General features: G+C 46.7%; 1 protein-coding gene across 2 annotated transcripts; it reads right to left on the bottom strand.

Annotated features, from left to right (window-relative positions):
* Nucleotides 1–1,105: 1,105 nt before the first annotated feature.
* Nucleotides 1,106–21,926, bottom strand: LOC137166157 (vitamin D3 hydroxylase-associated protein-like). Of its 2 annotated transcripts, XM_067567792.1 has the most exons (16): nucleotides 21,910–21,926; nucleotides 19,127–19,393; nucleotides 17,830–17,943; nucleotides 16,195–16,338; nucleotides 14,107–14,240; nucleotides 13,562–13,768; nucleotides 13,097–13,137; nucleotides 12,196–12,320; nucleotides 11,735–11,860; nucleotides 10,484–10,581; nucleotides 8,955–9,054; nucleotides 7,522–7,565; nucleotides 6,956–6,995; nucleotides 5,510–5,618; nucleotides 2,600–2,745; nucleotides 1,106–2,142 (listed from the first exon to the last, which is right to left on the bottom strand). In XM_067567792.1, exons 2-16 carry the CDS (start codon nucleotides 19,334–19,336, stop codon nucleotides 2,011–2,013), a joined length of 1,770 nt encoding a protein of 589 aa, XP_067423893.1. In that variant the 5' UTR covers nucleotides 19,337–19,393; nucleotides 21,910–21,926; the 3' UTR covers nucleotides 1,106–2,010. The 2 variants fall into 2 exon arrangements, 1 of the variants encoding a protein (XP_067423893.1); XR_010923578.1 differs by lacking the exon at nucleotides 21,910–21,926 and having other exon boundaries at nucleotides 2,005–2,142; nucleotides 5,460–5,618; nucleotides 19,127–19,469.
* Nucleotides 21,927–23,171: the final 1,245 nt, after the last annotated feature.

Below are 23,171 nucleotides of genomic sequence, written 5' to 3'. Positions count from 1 at the left end.
AGGATCCTTGGGACTTTTATTTGGATTTTCGGTTGGCCTGGTTACCCCAGCAGGGGAGTGAACCTAAAAGGCAACCTGGCTGGAGTGCAGAAGATGTGCACAGAAACAGGCTATTCACAGGACCAAAGAAGTAGTCGGCACGGGGCGCTAGAGCAAAGACTCCAGCAATGCTGTGCTCTGACGCCAGGGGGTACTGCTGAGGTGAGTGGAACAGCTTACACCAACAAACAGCCAGCAGATAACAGGTTGTGGGCGTGGAGCTGGACCTCGGGTCGAATTTTCAACAGCACCCACGGCTCAGATGCTCATGGGTATTTAGGTGCCTAATGGGGCGACTTTGTTGGAATGGCAAACCATCACTTTAAAGGGAGGGGCTTCTTGGTCCCGCTTGCAGGCTCCGTAAAGAAGCGTGTAACTAGAGTTGGTCTGAAAAGAGCCAGCTGAAAGCAAGGCAGGGTGAACTGTGCTTTTCTGCCTTAGAGAGCAGTCTGTTTTCTCTCTGTGTGTGTTTTGGGGTTCCCAGTGAGTAATTGTTCTGAATTCTAGACAATAAAGTCAGGTTACGTTGCAGCCTTCCAGGAAGAGTAGTTCTGTGTTTATCTAATTTCTTTGTGTGGGTGCTCCCTGAACATAACACCTAACTCCCACGGGAGTGAGGCATCTAAATATCTGAGCTGAACACCAGACTCCAAAATGGTATCACAGCCAAGTCTGCTTATTGCACTGAACTAGTTATTGGGCACTAAACAGCTTTGCTGCTAATTGCTAATCTGTGGATCAATCTGGTTAACCAGGGCTGGGTGCCCCTAGCACAGGGAAGAGTTGCTCTTGGTTTTAATCTTCCTGCCGGGTCCAGATCTCAGAGAGGGTCAATTGCTTGTCCGTGCAACGCTGAGCAATACGGCTGTGAGGCACACCAGCTTTCCCAGGGCCACCACTGAAATTGTTTTTCCCTCCATAGCGCCAAGGTCCCGGCAGCAATAATTCTGAAGAGTTCCCATGCAGATGTACCGAGATGGCCTCTGACCAGTGAAATTCAGCATCTCAAAGTTCACCAGTCAAACCCTTCTGCAACACGTAAGTTCCCTGTCTTTACTGCTAACAAACCAAAGGATGCAAGACCCTTTGCTGAGCCTGCCCTCCCAAATGAAGAACGTTGCATTTTGTTCAGGAGAAAGAACATTTGCCTGCTATATTTATTAGTAAATACTGACTCCATTCTTGACTGTGTACATGGAACAAGTAGACAGTCCCCACCCCAGACGGTTTATAGTCTAAGTGCAGACACTGATGAGACAAGATGCTCTGTGAGACCCCACTGCAGGCATTGACTTTGATTTCTTTTAAAATGCATTTCATTCTATTCACTCCCTCCTCCTCTACACTGGCGGGATGAGAGAGGTGTTTGCTCTATGTGTGTGAAGTGTCCGTGGACCTTGGAGAAGGCATGAATCCTTAGTAGAGCAGTGTGACCGCTTCAAACAAATTCTCCAGGAATACCAACGAATCAAACCATTTCAGTCTCCTCCATTACGCTCACTCTCCTTCCTGCCTCTTACCAACAAATTTACCGCAAGGGAGGGTCCCACAAGCAACCAATTATTGGCAGCTCTTAATGGCAAATGGTGACAGTGATATAAAATCGCAGGCTCCCAGGTGCAGTAATGAGCTAACGGGGAATGGATGTGTTTCCTAGCAGGTTGGTTTTTAACAAAAGAAATCTGCTGCTTTATTGATCCTTCAGCCCGATTTTAATCCATTTTGCTCTTTTCCCATCCTTTGATTAAAAATTTAACACAGGCACATGAGGCACTCTTTGTACAGAGGCAGGATTTTGCTGAATTGTTGATGAGGAGAAGGGGCTTTTAAAAAGGTAATTAACCACTAAGAAAAACAGTCTAATTCACAGGGGTGTCCTCCCATTATTTCACGACTTAGTATGCAAGTGCCTCAGGTTATAAACTGTAAGTGCAAAGCCTCATTGTTATAAGCATCATCTTTATCAGTGGGTCACATGTCCTTCTTCTTCCTCTCACGGGCAAGTGTCTCCACCTCCTTCATGAACCGCAGACACAGCTCCTCCTGCCAAGACAGAGCTACACACTGAACCGCCACAGGCAGCCCCACAGATCCTTCTACGGCCTGCAGGGGAGACACAAGTGTTGTAACATCAGCCAGGGCACTCAGGTGCTGACCAGTCAGAAGCCCACGGAGCGCTAGAGCGGTCGCTCTGAACTCAGTGGCTCTGTGAGCAGGCAGGCGGAGAGATACAGGTGGTGGACATCAATGGAGCAACACTGAAATCAGGGCAGTTATGTTTTACTGTGTGCTCACTGTTAACGAAGTTACCTCTCCAGTCAGAAGATGGAGAGAGGTGCATTATGCTCCTGGTAAAACAAGAGTGGCCTACATTGTCTGAGTCTCCCATCCCTTCCATCGCCCTCTGCCTCACCGTACTGGGTTTTAACACTGTCCTGCAATGCAGCCTTGTCACTGAAGTGTGGAAGAATTTCCCCTCACCCACCACACAGAGGGAAATCCGATTGGCAGGGCAGGCTCATTAGGCTTCCCTTGGTGTTGGTCTGAAACACAAGCTGACCTCTTTCATTCGCTTATCCCAGGGGTCGCCATAGTGCCCTCTGTAATTCTTCAGCTCTTCTTCATCAGCCTCCGTAACGAAGGTGACCGGCACAACCCCAGCGGGGAAATTTAAGACATTGTATAAATTGGTGTAGGAAGTAGCAGCTGGAAAAGACAACGGAAAGAGCATTGGTCATCAGGTTTCCAATTCTGTAGAGCCACACTTGGCATCTTGGACCCCTGCTCTGTGCAAATTGTTCTACAAGAATAGAAAACTCAGAGGATTTGCTGGATGCTGCCATCTTGACTCTTGGTGAATGATCAGTGTCCATGAAAGACTCCCTGTTGAGACCTTTCCCAGGACATTTCTGTATGATGGTGGCATTCAGAAGTCTCCCAGCCTTGTGTGAAGGCCTCCTGCCAGTTCAGCTTTAGCATCCACACCCGCTCTCCTGATAACTGAATGAATCCTGCCCACATCCACTGAAACGATGCAATTTACTCAGAGCGCAGCTATGACGTTGTGAATAAGGCCACAGAAGCTCAAAACTCAGCAATCAGTAGCCTCTTTCTCACTCTCATGAACCAGGATGTGTGGACCCGAACAAAGCTGAGCTTGTATTAATGGAGGCAGCTCTCCATCACTTTAGACAGTTATCCAGGAATACTGGAGATGGGTAAAACCTCCTAGATCAAAGAGCACATCCACTTCTCATCCAATGCAGGATTGTTCAATACCAGATATTATTCAGAGCTTTGCTCATTCTAGCTATAAATAACTCAAGTATGGGAACCTCCGTCATTTCCCTGGAGAGACTATTCACAGCCAAATGTTTCTCGATATTCAGCCTAAATTCTGTTTTGCTCAGTTTCATCCCAACATGCCCAGCTATACACCCCAGACAATGGCATGTTCTGCATCTTTTGCACTTGTCAGCACAATGACAGACTCATTCATGGACATTTAGCCAAGATAAACATATTGGAGCAGAGTCCCAGCTTGTGTAAATCAGTGTAGCACCAGTGAAAACAAAGAAGCTACATCAGTTTGCACCAGCTGAGGACCTTGCCCATTTGTTCTTTTAGGGACTGATACAAATCCACTGAAGTCAATGGGGGTCTTTCCACTGACACCAATTGTTTCTGAAGCAGGCTCTTAACTACCTCTCCTAATTCAACCCCCCCAACTCCGTGGTCATGTTTGTTTTTCTTGTCCAATTGCCCTTTAATTAGTCATCCTCTTCCTAGCTCTGAGGAGACATCCCTCCTTTATTCCAAGGTTGCCCGCACCCAAGCCATATGCCTCCTTAGCGAAAGCTAAAAGGCTAATATTTAAAAATCATCACATCTAAATAGACTAAGCTTCTCTGCTAAGCTGTAAGGTCAATGTAACGTGTACACAGAATATGCTACATCCACCTCAGGTGGCTGGTCCACATAGAGGATAACAGCCTACTACTGTTTCTGGCTAAAGGAGTTATTCCTTTAGCTCAAGCAGTAGAGATCTTTGCTGAAGCGGTCAGCTTTGATTTCTGAAGATGGCCCATGCTGGAAATCACCACATCTGCATGGTGTATTCAGCCTCAGAAACCTCAGTGTCCCTTTTGCAAGAGCAATGAGCCTGGGCTAATTGGAAGAACAATATCATCTTTGCAGCTACAACACTTGCTCTGTAGCTAGCTTTACAGTGAGATCACAGTGGTGCAATTAATATGTCAAGGCTCACGTCACATATTGCTGGTCGCTTTCTGTCTTCTTTTTTAACTCATTTGCTAATGCTGAGGAAGCCTCTTGCGCTATGCTTTGAACAAATGTTCTATAAACTGCTGCACAATAACAATCCACGAGCCAAACACCTTGGCCTGTCCCTTCTGTCAGGGCATTTTTACCCAACCCATTTTTACCTCCAGAGTGCTTGCACCTCCTCCTAGCTTGGTGTCATCAGCAAATTTTTATAAGCCCGCTCTCCCCTCCGTTATCCGAGTTACGTATGAAAATAGGAAGCAGCACCAAGGACGGACCCCTGTGGGACCACACTAGATACGTCTTCCCAGTTTGACAGCGAACCATTTGATAAAGACAAGTGCAAAGTAATTCACTTAGGATGGAAAAATCAAATGCACAACTACAAAATGGGGAATAACTGTCTAGGTGGTAGTACTGCCATAAAGGATCTGGGGGTGATTGCGGATCGTAAACTGAATACGAGTCATCAATGTCAGCCAACTGCAAAAAAGGCTCATCTGATTCTGGGGTGTATTAACAAAAGCTCTGTATGTAAGACACAGGAGGGAATTGTCCCATTCTACTCAGCACAGGTGAGGCCCCAGCTGGAGTACTGCGTCCAATACTGGGCATGACAATTTAGGAAGGATGTGGATACATTGGAAAGAATCCAGAGGACAGCAACAAAAATGATAAAAGATTTAGAAAACCTGACCTATGAGGAAAGTTTGAAAAAACTAGATATGGTGAGTCGTAAGAAAAGAAGACTAAGGGGCAACAGTCTTCAAATATGTCAAGGGCTGTTATAAAGAGGACTGTGATCGATTATTCTCCATGGCCACTGACATGACAAGAAGTAATGGGCTTAACCTGCAGCAAGGGAGATTTAGGTTAGATATTAGGAAAATCTTTCTAACTCTCAGGGTAGTTACGCTCTGGAACAGGCTTCCAAGGGAGGTTGTGGAGTCCCCATTATTGAAAGTTTTTTTAAAAAACCTGTCAGGGATGGTGTAGGTTTATTTGGTCCTGCCACAGCGCAAGGGGTTGGACTTGATGACTTCTCGAGGTCCCTTCCAGCCCTACGTGTCTATGACTGATTACTCTTTGAGTAGGTTTTTCAACCTTGACAAGCTTGCTTCCATTTCTGCTAGTACCTCAACAATACCAGCATTAGCTGCTGGAGTGACACATAGCTGGGGATTACCAAATAGCTTCCCAGGATAGCCCTTGTTAAAAGCCGGACCCAAAGCAGGACACAGCATAACATCCAGATCCAGCTCCCTCCATTTAGCAATGAATTCTGTACGGTAAGCCTAGGAAGAGAGAGAGATGGTATTAAAAGCTACAGTGGTGGTGTCCTTAATGTCCGATATGTATCTTCTTTGAAGTTTGAAAACTCTGGGTTTTGTTTCATGCATCTTTGTGCTTCCTGGAAGAATACAGCATACCAAAAGATGAAAATTAGGCCAAAATTTCAGAACTGCAAAGTAATTTCCAATTAACTGGGTTCAAAGTGGACCTGTTTTTTGAGATCTGTTTTAATCAAAAATCTTCTGTTCACCGAAAACCAGGGTTTTGGTCAACCAAAGCATGTCAATAACTATTGGAATAATAATTTCAATATTTTGAAATTTGTCATTTCCTGAAAAGTGGACTTTGGTAAACTAAAATTTTCAAATAACCATATCATTAAAAATGTTTGAGTAAAAAACAACAAAAACATGTCGACAATTTTTCACAAAATATTTCCAGTTTGAAAAAGAGTAGTTTTTTCTCTCCTGCAAAAAAAAAAAAAAAAAAATTCTCTCCTGTGAAAAAGAAATTTGAAGCTCTGACATTTGTGTTTGTTCCACTCTGGTTTGAAAGTTAGACCTTTAGAAATTTTTTTCAGGAAATCAGAGAGTGAGACACCAACATACACTCCAGAATAGCCAGTGATGAGGGCACTTGCCAAGTACGTCAGAGAGCCAGAATCAAGTCCCTGCTCCAAATTAAGCACAACAGAGATTTGACCCCAGCGAACCTACCTCCCAGGTGAATGATCTAATCACTGGACTATTGGCTATTCATCCTGGAACTAATGAACGTCCCATCGAAACCAATAACCTTTTTGTGAGAAGTTTCAACAAATTGGTATTTTCCAGTGAAAAAACATTTAGTCCAAAAATTCCCAACCAGCTCTACTACAGAGGCTACAAACTCTAATTCTAAAGCACCTCCTGCAGATTCTACCTCCGCTCAAGTGGTGAACAGCTGTGCATTTGAAACGTAGGTTCTGGATTCTAGCCCAAATACCGCATACATGTGGTTTAAGTAGCAGCATTGTTATCCAATGTTTGAAGCTATGGATTTGCTTCAAGAGGAAATATATAAAATTGTACATTACAGGCTCTCCTTGTGCTATTTCTGCCTGGAGAAAGCTGGCCAAAGGGTCACTCCCCTTCCTTGAGTGGATAGAGGCCTCCGTGCATATAAACGTTGCCTGTAATCTCATCACCTATTCTAGAAATGCTTGGTTCTCAACGCGAAGTATGTCTGATTTATTATCACATGATCCGTTTCACTACTGCACTGACTATGTAGCTGAAATGACCATTTAAATATCAATATGAAATCTTGATGATCTGTCTTAGTGAGAAAATGATATTACCGCCACTGCAACATGATGTTTCCAAAGGTTTTTTGCTGATCTGGAAAATGTAGAGGATTAATTAGTCGTCAGTACATCATAAAAATAAAGTGCATATAAAAGTGCCATTAAAAGGATGTTTGCCATTATTACAGAACACAAATGACCGAATGTATGACAACGATACAGATGAAGCAATCATACAGTACATGAGTCAGATATGTCTAGGGTTACATTTAAAGAGCTTTTCAGTATTTATTTTAAAAGGGCATCATCACATTTCTTTTCACTCGGACATATAGACAAAATTCAAAATGAATTCACTTAAATCCATTCCCTCCTAGCTTCATTTTCTCCCACCCAGAGATACAGACCGAAACCCAAGCAAGAACAGGGAGTTCTACGTTCCCTGAGGTCACATTAGGCCTCCAGTGTAAATAAAAAATATCTGTACAGCCTCGATCTTATAAGTAAGGTGTTAAAAAGCACAGCCTCCTTGGGAGATATTGTCTTCCTACCACTACAAAGACACCCTTTTGAATAGCTCGCTTTGATGTTGCTGATGAGCTTTTTACAGAGTCACTTACCCCACGCCGCACAGTGCGTTCAGATCTCTGGCAATTCGTGGGTACTGAAAGGGAAACAACATTTGGAATTCACTGGTCACAGTGCAGCGCAGTCAAAAGCAGCTTCCTGCAGAAGAGATCAGCTAACTGACTTCAGCTACAGAAACCAGGCAGATCAGGCCTTGGCCTGACCGATACTAGGATGGGAAACCTTCCAAGAAAACCAAAGGCTGCTGAGAACCAGCCAAGGATGCCTTCTGTCAGCGAAGTCGGTCTGCTCTACAGTTTTCCATTGCAGCAATATAAATAGTGCATCTGTCAGCAGTGCCGTAGTGAACATATATGCTGCTCAGAGTGTACCCTTTGTTTTTTACTGTACTCAGGCCTGCCAATGGGGTGGGGGCAAAGGGGGCAATTACCCAGGGGCCAGTGATTTAAATAGGCCTGGGTGGATGGGATAGATATGTATCCTCCTCTCCTCCACCCCCTTTTTCCCCGAGGCACCCGCCGCTGGCGATCTCTGCCCCTCCGCTGAGCCAAGCTTATTTATCATTGTCCTGAATGGTTGCTCTGCTCTGTGATCAGGCCACTGTATGAAGCAAGAAGTGCATCGTTTTATTTTGATTAGCCTGTTGGACCCACTAGGGTTTAGGACAGAAGGAGGAGAATCGTCTTCTTGATACAGTTATTCTCATAAGGGAAATGGTCCTAAATACAAATTCTCATTCAAATTAAATTGGAATAACTAGCATTGCTTTTACTCCAAGAATCCAGAAGGGCTTCATATTGATTTATATCACAACAGCAAAAGAATGCAAATAGGCTCCTGGACCACATCACAAATGCCTGCTGTATAGATGCTCTTTGGATGCCTGTTTGCAATCTCATTTTCCAATAAGGGGGGGAAAAGATCAGGAATTCAGTACACATCCAAAGGGAGCCAGGCATTCCTGCTCAGTTCTTTTTGGGAGATTACCTAAATGGGTCTATTCTGGGACAGCTTGCATGAAATATATTATCCTTTCCCTGCCAGCGTATGTCTAAGGGCAACACAACGGGTTTCAAAAGAGCTCTTTTTGTACAAGGTATATTGGCCATAGGGCCATGGAAGAGGTACATACTGTGGGGGTCATTCAGTAGTGGTGCAGAGGGCCAGCAAAAGGCTCAATCTGGTTTTGAGGTCTCTGATAGTATGTAGGCCTCTGCACATCATTGAATTTCCCCCTTTATATGCCTGCCGAGCACTAACTCCCAGATCATTAAAGGTATTTAGGTGCCTAACTTCCAGGTATCACCTTGGGGGAATCTAGGCCTAAAACACTTGAACACTAAGCAGAAAAAAAGCATCAAGGTAGAGTGTCTTCCTTCTCCATCTGTGGAACCCGCCCTGTAAATGTTTGAGCATCTTCCACTACAGCAAGCATTGGAAGAGGATACATGTCGAGGTGACTTACCACAGGATGTAAGATGAGAGCCAGAATCCTCTTCACCAAAATGGGAAGACGGTAACAGTTGATCTGCGATTTCAGATTTGGATCCACAATGTCCCCTTTGCTGGGAGGTGATGGAGAAAGGAGGCAGTCAGGTCAATCCAGTTGTAGAGCGCTGCTTCCTATCCAGCACTGTAGCCTCTTTAAATAGTAAAACAACCACGCACACAAGCCCCGACCCAAGGTATCAAGTCCTGAAACCCTGAGCATAACGGAAATCATTGCTCAGGGTTTAAGGGTAGATGCTCCAGAATCATTCTCTGCAAAAGGACATGAGAGCTTAATTTCCTATATTTATTTGATTTTTTTTTTTAGGCTATGGAGTATTTTCCTTTTTAACACTTTGGGACCTGCTTGTCCTCTATCTACATGTCCCCTCACCACTGTTTCTGAGCAGCTCCAACATGCAATAAACGTAAACTCATGGTCTCCTGTTATTACCCTGCCCATGTTACAGCCGGACAACAGAAGTACTCAGAGATTAAATGACTTGCCTAAGGTCACATGAGGAGTCGGTGCCAGAACCAGGAATCCAACCCACATCTCCCAGTCCAGCGCCTAAGCTACCAGACCATTGTGCCTCTTTCCTAGCCTTGTCCTGTTTGTACATGGACGACGCCGGTTCGGGGAGGTGCTCTGAGACACACAGTGCCATATAAACCACGCAGCGTATTTTGCTTTGAAATTCTGATGCTGTTGTTTAAAGCGGGGTCGGGACCTGATATCTCAGAGACCATATCACTCTCAGAAACCAGTTTTGACAGCCGTGATCAGACAGGAGCCCAGCAGGAAACTCACAGGGGCTGGACATGGTCAGTGAAGGACCCTCAGCCATGGGACTCCCTGCCAGCACGGATCAGACTGAGCCTCAGCTCCTATCCCATTTAGACTCTTCTCTTTGAGAAGCCTTCTCCGTCTAACCACAAGAGCGGAATGGCCAGCAGTCCCAGAGACAGAAGACCACGAACCTCCACAGTGGTGCAAATGATGGAGAAGCGGAGAATATAGTCCTACCCCACCGAAATGAGGTGATTCCTAAGTGTCTAAATGGCGCTTCGATGCTACAGCACCTGACACATTGGAAGTGTGGCCGTATCTGATTCAGGTTAGTGTGATGTGGCAGACAATGCTATACAAGTATAATGGACAGATTGCTTAGCCTCTAGACAACCGAAACCCAGTGCCCACCAGGAGCAAGAATAATGGGACCGACAGAGCTTGCTCTCGATTTAGCATCCTGTAAATTATCCCAGTTTGGACTGTGAAGCCACAAACTCAGATTCTCAATAGTGTTCCACAGATGAGTCTCAGCAGGACAACAGGACGTGCAGAGACAACCCACCCTCCATGTTAATTCCAGGCTAACCAAAGCTGGTCTCCGCGCAGAAGGAACCTGTCTTTTGGTTCCTCCTGATGCACTCTTTTCTGCGCAAACCATTGAGCCCACAGCAATTGGCCTCCAGCCCTGTTCAAAGAAGACGGGATTTACTTACAATTTGTCCAACAGATTTGCAGCTCCATCAGAAAAGAGGCCTTTGGTGAAAAGCTCGTCTACTACGTAATCAATCCGAGGAAGAGCGAAGGGGATGAGCTGCGTGAAAACCATCACTGCTCAAGGAGCGGCAAAGACATTGTTTGTACAAAAATATATGCTTGCAAAAACCTTGCAACCTTGCTAGAGAACCAAGAAAGGGCCTGAGATTGTTCCAAATTCAGTTTCACCATGGGCACCCAGAGCCATTTCCCTAAACGCTAACGTTGGAACTCATCTGCAAAGTGCGTGTTGCTGCCTCCTCTAGTGGTTGATCCAGTGGAGATAAAAGCCTGCTATTTCTGGTACCTAATGAAACTACTCCTTTAACTCAAGTGGTGGAGGTGCTTTGTCCCAGCTTCAAACTCTCATTAACCCGGGTCAGTCACTGATGATATGAAAAATTGCCCTGAGGCCTCTGATTTCTGCCCCTTGAAGAGAGTTTCACTTTTGCCTGGCAAACTTGAGCTGGATTAAGGGACCGACAAGACTGGGGAGCCACAGAGGTTCAGATGTCTTGCTATTCGTTGGGACACAAGCATAAGCAATATGATGGGGAACTGGCATCCTCTGCTGTTTGGAAGCCCCGAGCCGTGGTCTGAGATATGGAAAGAATGACTTGGAGATGCTTTCAGATGTCAAAGTCAGATCAGTGGGCCAGCAACACTAGTGAAAGAGCAGTGGCTGGGAATAAAGACCATTGAATTAAGCTTTTCACTTTCTAATCTTCACAACAGGTTAATAAATAAGCATTATCTCTATTTTATAGATGGAGGGTGTGTGTGGGGGAAGGGGATGACAGCAAAGTACATGATTTGTCCAAAGCCACCTGCCCCTCTAACCCTCTTCTCCCCTGCCTTGTCCCCCTCCCTTCCTTTCTTTCCATTTGGCTGATCACCTCCTAAGTAAATCCACCCCCTCAAAAAAAAAAATTGTGGAATTAACGTGACATTTGCCGCCGCCACATTGTTTCCTCTACTTGCATGTTCTACCCCCTTTCTCCATGCGGTCTCTCTCTTGTCTATTTAGATTGTTAGCTCTTTGGGTCGTGTGCTCTGTGTTTGTGCAGCACCTAGTGCAATAGGGCCCTGGTCTATGACTGGGGCTCCTAGACCCTACGAAAACACACCTGCATAACACAGCATGTTACTGCTAGGGTTAGAACTCCGACAATTCCTGGCCCTTAGGCCAGCGCTCAGCACAAGAAACGTACCGTGTGCCCTGCCTCCTGGAGAAGTTTTTTGGTTTCCTGGACAGCCCGTCTCATGCTGGGCGAGGGCTGGATATAGCCATCTCCATCGTAATACCCGATCCGAAGGGGGGTTGAACTGGAGTAAACCTGGAAGCAGAGGAGCTGTCTCTTAGGAATGTGGCAATTACCAGACTGGATCAGACCCGAGGTCCCTCTAGCTCAGTATCCTGTCTTGGACGGTGGCCATTGCCAGGTGACTCAGTACCCGTACGTGGGCTATTGTGGGTGAGCTGAGGTTCTGTCCAACAGGAAACCATCTTCTGAGACGATCTGGCCACATTCAGTTCAATGGGGCTATTTCTACAATGCAGCTCATCGGTTTGCATTGTCTGGGTGCTGGGGGGATGCCTCTAGGATGTTTTAATCCACGGTGCCGCATCTCACGGACTCTCTCTTGTTGAGAAGCATTCTGATTCTGTTACCTCCTCGTTGAAGGGCATGGGCGGCACGGTGGGGTCCAGGCAGAACATGTCGTCACACAGGAGCGCTCTCATGCACAGCGCCAGGCTGTCCACGTCCCTCGCCATGGGCCCTACCATTCCCGTAACTGCAATTGAAAAGCACAAGGACTCCCATCACCGAAGAGGAAGGGTGGGGGAGCCCCTTTATATAGTCCATCTCCTGGCTACCGCAGGGGAGGCTGTTCAACAGCACGTGGCGTGGTGGGTCAAACACTTGCGGCCAGGTCCTCGATCCTGCTCTATTGCCTTTGCATCAGGCAGGGCAAAGGGAGCAGACAGTGTCTGCAATTGCCCTATTGGGGATACCCCCCGGCGGGGTAGGAGCCCCAGAGCCAGCCAAGATGGTTCCAATCCTTCCCCACTCTGCTCTGGCAATCTCAGACCAGCCTTAGGGACCAGAGACCAACTGGCACAGGTTAGGGCAGCCCCTGGGTTGCTCTAACCTGCATCTGGGGCCAGGCCAGGCAAAGAATCAAGATGCTGTTACCAGCTCCCCAGCAGCACACCCCTCTGTGCTGCACCCAGAGGCAGATGGGTAGAGCAGAGACTCTTGTGTTTAGTCATTAAAATAATCGGGCCAATCAAGATCCTCGTCTATACAGCACGAAGCGCTATGGCAGTGTGAAATTTAAAGGGACACGATCATGTTTCTTAAAATACCTATCTACCGCTATTAAAAGCTGGAAAGTGACAGCGCAAAGGGGCTGTGGCCGGAGCCAGGATCTGGCTAGCCACCTCTTCCAATTTTCCCTGCTCGGAACTTGTCATCAGCCAACTACGTATTTGAGCCAGCCCTTTAAAAAGCATCCGTACAACATCCTTCAGGTATCTAGGTTTTATTTTCTAACCGGGATGGGCTCACCTGATTTCATGCCGGCTATAGGACTGGTCAGACCATGGGTGCTATGAAAGAGATAAAATGGGAGAAATAAATTAGCAACGTTTAACTGTATGGGTAGGACATAGTTCTGTATGAGCTATAGATACCACACTGGCTACCGAAACAGACTCCGGGTGTCGCTTGGTGCACGTCTTACCGACATGCACGGCATGATAGCTGGTCTATGGCAAATGGTCTCATTAAAGCAGGAACAACATGGGAGGACAGAGCTGAGATAAGTGGATCCAAAGACGGGTACAGGATAAATTGGCACCTAGGCCCACTGCTTGTTGCCTAGAGGCATTTTAGAAATGTCCTAGGCAGGGAAGCAGCCATAATGCAATGGTTATGCAGGGCACAGCCATGCCTTGCTCAACTAACTAGTAAAACAGGTTTCACTAGTGGTCACTCAGTCATTTTCACATTGCAGGCTACTTCAGCACGTGCCTCAGCCTATAGCCCGTCGGCTTGAGCCCGCACAACCCGCAGAAGCTGGACGGCAGGCGGATGCTCCCAGCGACATCTGTCCCAAAGCCCAGAATGGACCCTCCTCCGGCAATCAGCGCCCCCTCCCCGCCAGAGGAGCCGCCGGGGCTTTTGGTATGGTTCAGCGGATTCACCGTCTGGCCGAAGATTAAGTTGCTGCAGTCGTAGCTGGGAGAGATCGAAAGCAGGTCAGTTAATTATTTATATCTCCACACACACAGCGAGAGTTCAGGTATGAGCCAGTGGGGGAGATCAACATGGTAAAGATTTGCTGACCACACTGGATTGAAGGAGGGGAGTGAAGGTGGCCTGGTGATAAGAAGCAGGGGTGCAAGTCACTTTTCTCCATCGCTTTAGGTGGGAGGAATGGATTCTGCAGGAGAAGTGCTGAAAGGGAGAAGAAAGCAAAGCTAACGCCTCACACGTGTGATTTCTTTAGTGAGACAACAGAAGGAGGCTGGGGGGGGGAAGAGAACAATTGTAATATAAAGAACAAAAACTATTACTTTATCATGCTCTGCGGGACGTTGGTTTTCACAAACGGAATCGCCCCCTGCCTCTTTAAAACCTTGACTATCACGCTGTCCTCTTCCTCCACTTTGCTGAGAAATTGCACCAAGCCACCAGTGGAGATGTGACCCTTTGGGGGAGTGGGAAACGAAGCTCATTAGACACACTGGGCTGACGTGGTTGGGAGCTGGTAGATTTCCCCCCAGAAATGAGACATTTCAGCCCTGTTGGTAAAAGGAAAATAGAAGAGCACAACTCTTTGATTCGGATGCTCTTTGTCACAAGGAAAAGTGATCCCCCCACGTGTGCACCAAGTGTCTCTTTCTCAGGGCCAGAATTGAAAAAAATGGACCTGCAAAGGTAACCAGTTAGCATTTCCACCTTCCTCACTGGGCTGTATATTGTTGCACCTGCTGTCTATCACGCACCCTTTCACTAAACGTGTAGTTCATCCTCCATCTCTCTTCTTGCTACATGGCCAGTCAGCACATGGCCTCTGTAGTTTTACAATCTTCAAGATGACTTTCATGAGATATCAAGCATCACACATTTTCTCCCATGTGTCATTTCTCCAGATTTTAGCCTCTTCTTGGAACCTGCCCATATTTCTATTCTGTTCTTACCCTGCATGTACACAGCGTCAAAGACCTTCTTTGAGTATAGTGACATCCCTGCCATGATACTATCCATACCAAGGGTACTTCATCCACCCTGGATTCTTCGCCATGGCTCATTTCCCTGGCTTGCAACTCCCCAGTACCAGGAAAACACACTGTCCTCAAAAGTTCCTGTTTCTTTCAGATGTTCTGTTCTTCCACAATGACCAGGTCAGAGTATGACTGGCTTCTCTGCTGTTCTCTGGATGATGAGGTCTCCCCAGCATGGTCAGAGCAGCTAGGAATCGCCTATTTTGTCCATGTCTCTGAAGATATGTCTACAATACACTGAAATCAAACGCCCACGGCAGGCCCATGTCAGCTGACTCCCACTCATGGGGATTGGGTTGTGGGGCTATACAACTGCAATGTAGACATCTGAGTTTGGGTTGGAGCCCAGGCTCTGGGTCCCTGAAAAGGAAGAGGCCCCAAGGTCTGGGTTGCAGCCCGTACCCAGACACCTATGCTGCAATTTTATAACCCTGCAGTCGGAGCCCTGCAAATCCAAGCCAGCTGACATGGGCCAGCCACTGGTGTTTTATTGCTGCGTAGACAAACCCAGCTGCTCTGCAAGGCACGTGTCACATGCAACCAGCCCATCCCCTTGATGTAGTAAAATAAAGTTACATGGTGGTGGGATCCGTAGACCATTTAAGTTAAATTTCCCTTCCTTCAGAAAGGGCTAGACACGAAGCTGGAGACACGGGGCTGGAGCACAAGACTTATGAAGAAAGGCTGAGGGAACTAGGCTTGTTTAGTCTGCAGAAGAGAGGAATGAGGGGGATTTGATAGCAGCCTTAAACTACCTGAAAGGGGGTTCCAGGGAGGATGGAGCTGGGCTGTTCTCAGTGGTGGAAAATGACAGAACAAGGAGCAACGGTCTCAAGTTGCAGTGGGGGAGGTCTAGGTTGGACATTAGGAAAAATTTTTCACTAGGAGGGTGGTGAAGCACTGGAATGGGTTACCTAGAGAGGTGGGGGAATCTCCATCATTAGAGGTTTTTAAGGCCTGGCTTGACAAAGCCCTGGCTGGGATGGTTTAGTTGGAGTTGGCCCTGCTTTGAGCAGGGGGTTGGACTAGATGACCTCCTGAGGTCCCTCCCAACCCTCATCTTCTCTGATTCTATGAAGCTCTGACTTCAGTGGAACTGTCTGATTTACATGAGTTAAGGATTTGACCAGTTTTTACAGAGTGAAGAGATAGGCGACGCTCTGGAGTCAGTAGTTAAAGATCTAATGGAAAACTGTTCAAAGGTTGAGGCCGTTCATTAGAAAGGTTATTAGCTGGCTTTAGTCTGAAAGTTTTAGGTTGACTTGTTTGAGATTAAACTCTCCTTTCAAAAGTCTAAACTCCCAGTTTTTAACAAAACTTACTTAGAACGGTACAAGATAGTCAACAAACCAGCAGTTGATAGGAAAACCGGCACACCTTGCATCCAATGTGATCCTTGATACTGACGGGAACTCCATACAACACCCCTTTCTTCTTCTGCCTTTGTACTTCCTGCAGTTGCTCCTCACAGCCTGGCATAAAATCCGTCACACAGTTCACCTCCCGGGTCACCTTCAGGGCCTTTCCGGAGCCACCGAGACCAGCGATAGGGCAAACATACAGAGACGGGAAGGGGATATGACATTTAATAAAGACAGCATATCTGAGGTTGAAAAGAGGAACCTTGCAAAAGCTCTGGGGTTCCATTTTTCAGACCTTAGGTTCAGTCCTTGGCTTTTCTATAGTGAATATTGAGAAGTAGGCTCATTGTGATCAGTTGTTAGGACAATTCTCTGCTCTGGGCACTTGTCCTATTCATCTGACATAGGCCACCGGACAGCTATTAATCACAGAATCATAGAAGATGAGGATTGGAAGGGACCTCAGGAAGTCATCTTCTCCAACCCTCTCCTCAAAGCAGGACCAAGATGGTGATGACATTTGGTCTCCAATGTTACCAACTCTTGCAACATATGTTTTTTTTTTTTTTAAAGACCCAGCTCTTGGAGTCAAGTGATGACTTGAGACTCTCAGCTTTCATTTAAAAAAAAAAAGTACATGGTGGTTGCAGAGAAAAGCCTGAGCATGTGAATCCTATGGGCTCAGGTACCAGAAGGCAAATAAAAAGAACCCCAACATTTCTTTATTTAATTCTTAGCATTTTGAAGCCAGCCAGTCTCTTGATTTGTAGCATTTGACTTGGGATTTGGTAATACTGAACTTCCATCAGCCTGGGCCAAATGCCAATTGGTGAGCTGGACGTGCTAGGTGATGTCTCTCTTTACCAATCCCCCCAAGACACCCAACTCCCCAAAATGCACCTGGAGAGAGTAAGTCATGCTTATGTCATGCTCTGTTCCCCTCTAGTGGCTGGGCTATGCATAAATGATGAGCCTGCCACAGGCTTGGGAAAGAGGCGCTAACCGGGACAAAGTTGAAATTTCAAAAATGTTCATGAACTGAAAAATCCGAAGAGGAAAAAAACATGATTTGGGTCAAGTGCAACATTTCATTTAGATTTCAACCATTTCTTATTTATTTTTTTTTTTACCTGTAATTAGCTTAAATTTTGAAACAAAAAGCCATTTCAAACTATGAAACCAGAATTTTTTATTTAAAAAATATTGAAACATCCTATTTGGCCAATTTAAAAAAAAAATCAACAATGTTCAAATCAAGAAATTCATCAAAACCAACCCTTTTCCCACCAAAAGTTTCAGTTTCCACAAATTGGCATTTTCTGATGGAAAAAACCTTTCATTACAAAATTCCTGACCAGCTCTACTGCCGACCCACCAAGGGGGGAAATGTTACATTTACTGCTCGCTCTTCTACCTCAGCCTCTTCTGCAAAGACCCCATCTGTGAGGACATGTGCATCTCCATTGCTAGAAATTCCAGTGCACTGTTTGCAATTTCCTGGAGTTTTGTCACCCATCACCGGAATATCTGAGCATCGCTGTGGTCATTCCCCTCTCTCGCCACCCGAGACTACATTACCCAGCTTGCTGAGCAGAAATGCAGAGACTTCCCTTCTTAACTTTAAAAGGCCAGTACACCTTGCTGTACTCACCTGATCTATGTATGTGTAGAGGACGCTCTCTGGAGAGAGTGAGCCTTCTTTCAGTTTCTCAGCCAGCTCCACAAGTGGCAGGGCGAGGATGTGACCGGCCTGTATCCCTGGGTTCTGCAAGGGGTAGATGCCTTGTTACAAGGGGAAGAAGCCTCCGTACAGCACTGGGGCCTTACTTGCTGGTTAAATTTTGGGACAGAGCAGAGACTTATTGAAAAATAACATGGCTTGATTTCAGCGAGATCACTCCGTCAGGTTGTGTGCCAAAATAGGTTAGTAAAATAATTGGGTTAGCTAGTTCTGGACAAGTTAAGGGAGTGGGAAATATTTGCAGACATTTTTATTTTAAAACTTCCATGATAAAATTCTGATAATGGTTTAAAAAGTGATGCAGATAAAAAATTTTTGGTACAAAGAAAAGAAGCACAATAATTTTCGCAGGCAACTAGCGAGGAAATAGTTCCATTTTGAGTCTTGTAGAACGGAAACCGCTTCAACATTGCCCAGGAAATCATTTTCCCATTTTTGATCCGCAATAACTATGTGGGATGGTTTCTGACGAGCTCTACTAACCACTTTGAACAGGTGATTTTTAAAGAGTTGGCTTTAAAGATGCAGACTTGCTATGCAATAGACCATGCAGGAGGAGGGAATGCACTGACATAAGTGTTCCTCTTAATAATACAGAGCCTTCTCAGACAGAAAATCAATGACCTATCTCTTTGTCCAGGGAGCTGCAGCGATCTCAGAGTTTTGAACTGTGTGACATACTTGCGTCACTTTTCTGTACAGCCTTATCCTTGTCTAGTTAGTACCTTGATTTTCAGCTGAGACAGTCAGCATTTTCCAAATGTAATATTTAGATGGAAAAAAATCTGTATGTGTTGCATTCCTCTGCGCCCGTTTTGCAATTAGCTAGAACTGTCAGTTTATACAATCTCCGCTCCAAGGACCTCACAGTCTAAGGGCTGGATGCATAGCATGGAAGAGTGTGCCAAAAGCCACCTTCTGCCTATTTGTATGCAAGAGTTAAGCAGAAATAAAGTCTTTGTGCTCAGTGATTGTACACGGCACGCTAAAGGAAAAGGAGGGGTTGGAACCAGGGGGAAATGGGGGTGCTGCAAGCTGCACCTGGTAAAGAGGGTGGGCCACCGTACATGGAAGGGAGCTCTCACTGGAGACAGACCACCACTTGCCATGATCTTGCCCCAAACGATTGTTTGAGAAATGAACAATCTTACCCCTTGCTCAGGGTGACACAAATCCCCCCTTCCCCTCCCGCCAAAGTGAAAGTTACCTGTTGTTTAAACCGGCGAGCCACCTTTTCCATTCGTTCTAGACCGAGATCCCGCGCCCTCCTTGCCTGTTCCATCTTCTCCTGGATCCGTTTCTGTCCCACCCATTTCAGTGCCAGCATGGCTGTGGCTGAGCCGCACAGCAGGGCTAAGATGAGGCGAGGATCTACTTCTCCCTCGGGCAGGAGCTGCCTCAGATTTGCCAGGATCATAGTGGGGCCGTCTTCCAACCTGCGCGGTGGGGGAAGCGCCTGACAATACACTGCGCTCTAGCAGAAAGAACAGGCCACTTAACTGTATGCCGTGCGCAGTCAGCTGTAGACCAGTCCATGAAACAGGAGGGCAAAACAATCCAGGACTTGGCGTTCTATACCCTGGACTTCAGCCTGGCACTGAATCGTTGCCATGTCAGCAAGAGCTGAGTGGGGATTTCAGACCGTAGAAATGCAGACCAAGGGGTCCGTCCCATTTGGAATTATATGTTTAATGTCAGCAGGAGCCAATGAGAGCGTCACGGTTATGAGACAGGCAGCACCTCTGTCGCTTGTTTAGTCTCTCTGAGAGCATCCTCTTGACTTATCAGCCTCTCGCCCTTACCCTGTCTCTGGGAGGAATCTCACAACTCTTCCACTCTTAGACCAGGGACCCGGGCACGCTGCCCTGCGTACCAACCATTTATCCCCCTGCAAGGCCGACTGGGTTTAAGTCCCTGCGTCTCCTCCCTTCGGGGACCCGTGGCCCACAATGGAGTGACCAGCTACCTCCTTGCAACAAAGTGTTTTCATTTAGCGGCTGGAACAAAGCATGAAAGAAAAAAGGGTTTTGAAAAATGTAACAAACCCTCCATATTTATTTCATCCGGAACCAAGCCAACTCATGTTCTCCTAGCCAGTCCAGCAGTGCTTAAAGGGGTCTGAAAGAAATCATCAGCCCCGCATCTGCCCGACCCCTGCCCAGTTAATTCTGCACCCAACTCCCAAGTCAGTCCTGTCCCCCCATCAATTCTACCCCCGTAGCCCCACTTCTGCTCCTCCTGGGATTCTTCACCCCCCTCTCCGAGGACAGGGGGGTAGCAGTGGGGTCCCCTCTCCCCCTGCCAAGCGTTGTAGGGAAGCACAGAGGTGTGGCGTCATTGCTCACGGGAGGCTGTCACAAATAGCTAGAGAAATCCAGAATACAACATTTGTAACTAGCTTGTAATTAAAATAGAGAGAGGTCGAGATGGGGCTGTCTAATACCCAGTGCTCTGGGGATAGGGTGGGTTGAAAGGGAAAACCTTGTTCCCTCCCCACGTAACTTTCGCAACTGACCCTTCTCTATCTACGGGCTAGCCTACAGTTAAAACTTCCAGCGGCCCAGCTGTATCCGTACAGCTGTGCCGCTGCATGAGTGCTTGCGTAGCCGCGTTATGTCAAGGGGAGAGAGCTCTCCCGCTGAAATAACAAAGCCACCTCAATAAGAGGTAGCAGCTGTGTCGGCGGGAGAGTGTCTCTCATAGCATTGACCACTAGCGCTTATGCCAGCAAAATTTATGGGGGGGAGGGTCACACCCCTGAGTGACAAAAGTTTTGGTGTCAGCGCTAGCAGTATCTGAGCACTTCCCGCTTTTAGCCTCACAACACCCCTGTGAGGCAGGGCAGGGCTAGGCTATTATCCCCATTGTACAGATGGGGAACTGAGGCACAGAGAGACTGACTTACCCCTGGTCACAGGGGAAGTCTGTAGCCGAGCAGGGAATTGAACCCAGAGCGCCCAAGTCCTACGCCTGGTGTTCTAACCACGGACCAGTCCTTCCTCTTTAGCTAACGGACAGTCATCTGACCAGCCCTGAGTCTGAGGTGTTTGAAATCCAGCTCTGAGCTGCGTGGCTCGGACACATCTCTAGCAATAATTAATATTGTCACTAAACCCACTCACTAAAGGTTACAGAAGGAGGAGGTGTTTCCTCTTGCCTTCACTACAATGCATCTGAGTTTAACCCATCAATTTCTGCAAGAGGTTTGGGCGTTTTGTTTTGTGTTTGGACTTGTTTGGGTAGGTCTTCGCTGCACAGTTAACTTAGGCTCTTACCCGGGTTTTAGCTCCCCCCCCCCACCATCATCCACACACAAAAACCTCTGACCTGGGTTTCGGTACTTAAAGTGGCCTGAAAAAGTGTCTGTAGGGATCTATCAGACTCCCAGATGTGCCCATCCTCCTGCCTAGAACTCAGTCCCCCCCAATCACTCCTGTCCTCCCAGACAGGATTAACTCTTGCTAACTCTGTGGAAGGCCGGGGCTACTGACCCCTTATCAGCCCTGCCCTACGGGAGGGCCACAGGGCTACAGACTGTGGAGGAAGCCTGCCCTGCTGGGGGCTGAGGCTAAAGACTGGTAACTGGCATTGCTTATTCCCCTAGACTAAGGCGCTGTGGCCTTCCTCGGAGCCTGGGCCTGAGGAAAGGTTGCGACACCTCCCCGCTGGACCGTGCCACCAGCCGACAAGTCCAAACAAACAGCCCCAGAAAAACTGCGTGGCCTTCTATTCATAATTGCACATACAGGGAAAGATAACACAGGGGCGGGAGGCAGGGGTGTCAAATTCTGCTCTCGGAGCCAGCTCCAAAGCCCACTGAAACCAACAGAAGCCTTCAGCAGGTTAACATCAGGCTGTTGGTTACTCAAGCTTACACCGCTGAAATCAGAGGAGTTACTCCAGATTCACACCAGCATCACCTGCGGAGGAATTAGATCCAAGAGCGTTCAAACAGGCTTTGCAAAAACAATCTCCCTTTTCCATAATTACCTTCACAGTGGGCTCTCCGCACTGAATTTCAGGGATTCACCGAACAAATAAAACAGGTTAATGGATTGTACCTGTGTATATTTACACCCCTGCCCAATAGGATTACAGGGGTTGTTTGCTAATCCAGGACTGGTAAAATCTGAATTCAATTCCATGCTCTCCCTGTGTGACCTTAGGCGACTCCCTTAGTCTCTGTGTCTCAGCTTCCCAGTAAAGCTCTTGATTTCATAGTTCCGGTTCACTTGCAAGCTTTGAATCTTACACCCACCTCCTTTCAGTCTGTAGAGCTGTTTCAAGACACTTCTGTGTGTGCGTGTGTGTGAGAGAGAGAGAGACAGAGATAGACAGAGATTCTGGCTACGTTAAGAAAGATGCAGCATTTCCTTGTTTTAGGAAAATACCAAGGAGAATTTGAAACTAATGCCAAGGCTACACTTACAAGTTTTGCCGGCATATGCTACTTAAAAATGTGTGCAGGTGTTTTGGTTTTTTTTAATGACATAACTATGCTGGCAAAAGCTCTAGTGAACACCAGCAAAAAAAATCCTTTTTATTATTCTTATTATCCTTATTTCGTTCAGAAACCCAGAATAAGCTGCAAGGGCAAAAGCACTTTTCTGTCCCTACAACTACATTCACACTAGGAGGGTTTCACCGGTATAATGTCAACAAAAGTTTTAAGTGTTGATAAGGCTTAAAATGTCAGTTCATTAACCCTCCAAGCCAAGATATTTCCCTTTGCTGAGCCAAAATGAGATGGCATATAGCTGTTGTACTCGGTGTGTTGGTCACCGATGTTTATCAGTGTAGGCTGCGGGCGTGTCCCTGTGTAGATGCTGTCCCAGCTCTGATCAGGAAACTGAGATGGCTCTCACCATCGAATGAATCGACACGACCACGGATTAGCTGAGCAACGTAGGCACCCAGGCCAGGTTTATTGTGTGCAGCACAATGAGAAATGACCTAAAGAGTATCTCTGGGTCAGTTTCATATTGGCGGTGTTACAGTGGCCTCGGCCCAACGGCGGGACTTTCCGTTATCCCCTAGACCGGACGCCGGTATTCCCTCTGACACCCTCTTTTATACATTGTTACATACACTTTCGTTCTGCCCCCTTTGATGTAGGTAGTTGCCACCTTCCTGACGTAGTCTAACACCACCTTTTTCCGTTGATTGGCTGATTTGGGCAAAATAACTCCATGTATCACATTTTGTCATTTCTATCCATAAAATTGTCATTTCAGAGAGTTAGTATCGTGGTA

This window comes from Emydura macquarii, unplaced genomic scaffold (genome assembly GCF_026122565.2).
Source record: "Emydura macquarii macquarii isolate MOO-44397 ecotype Brisbane River unplaced genomic scaffold, CSIRO-AGI_Emac_v2 contig_2805, whole genome shotgun sequence".
NCBI classification, from domain to species: Eukaryota; Metazoa; Chordata; order Testudines; family Chelidae; genus Emydura; species Emydura macquarii.
The sequence above is the reverse complement of the archived record's forward strand: the minus strand, read 5'-3'. Positions and strand labels throughout refer to the sequence as shown.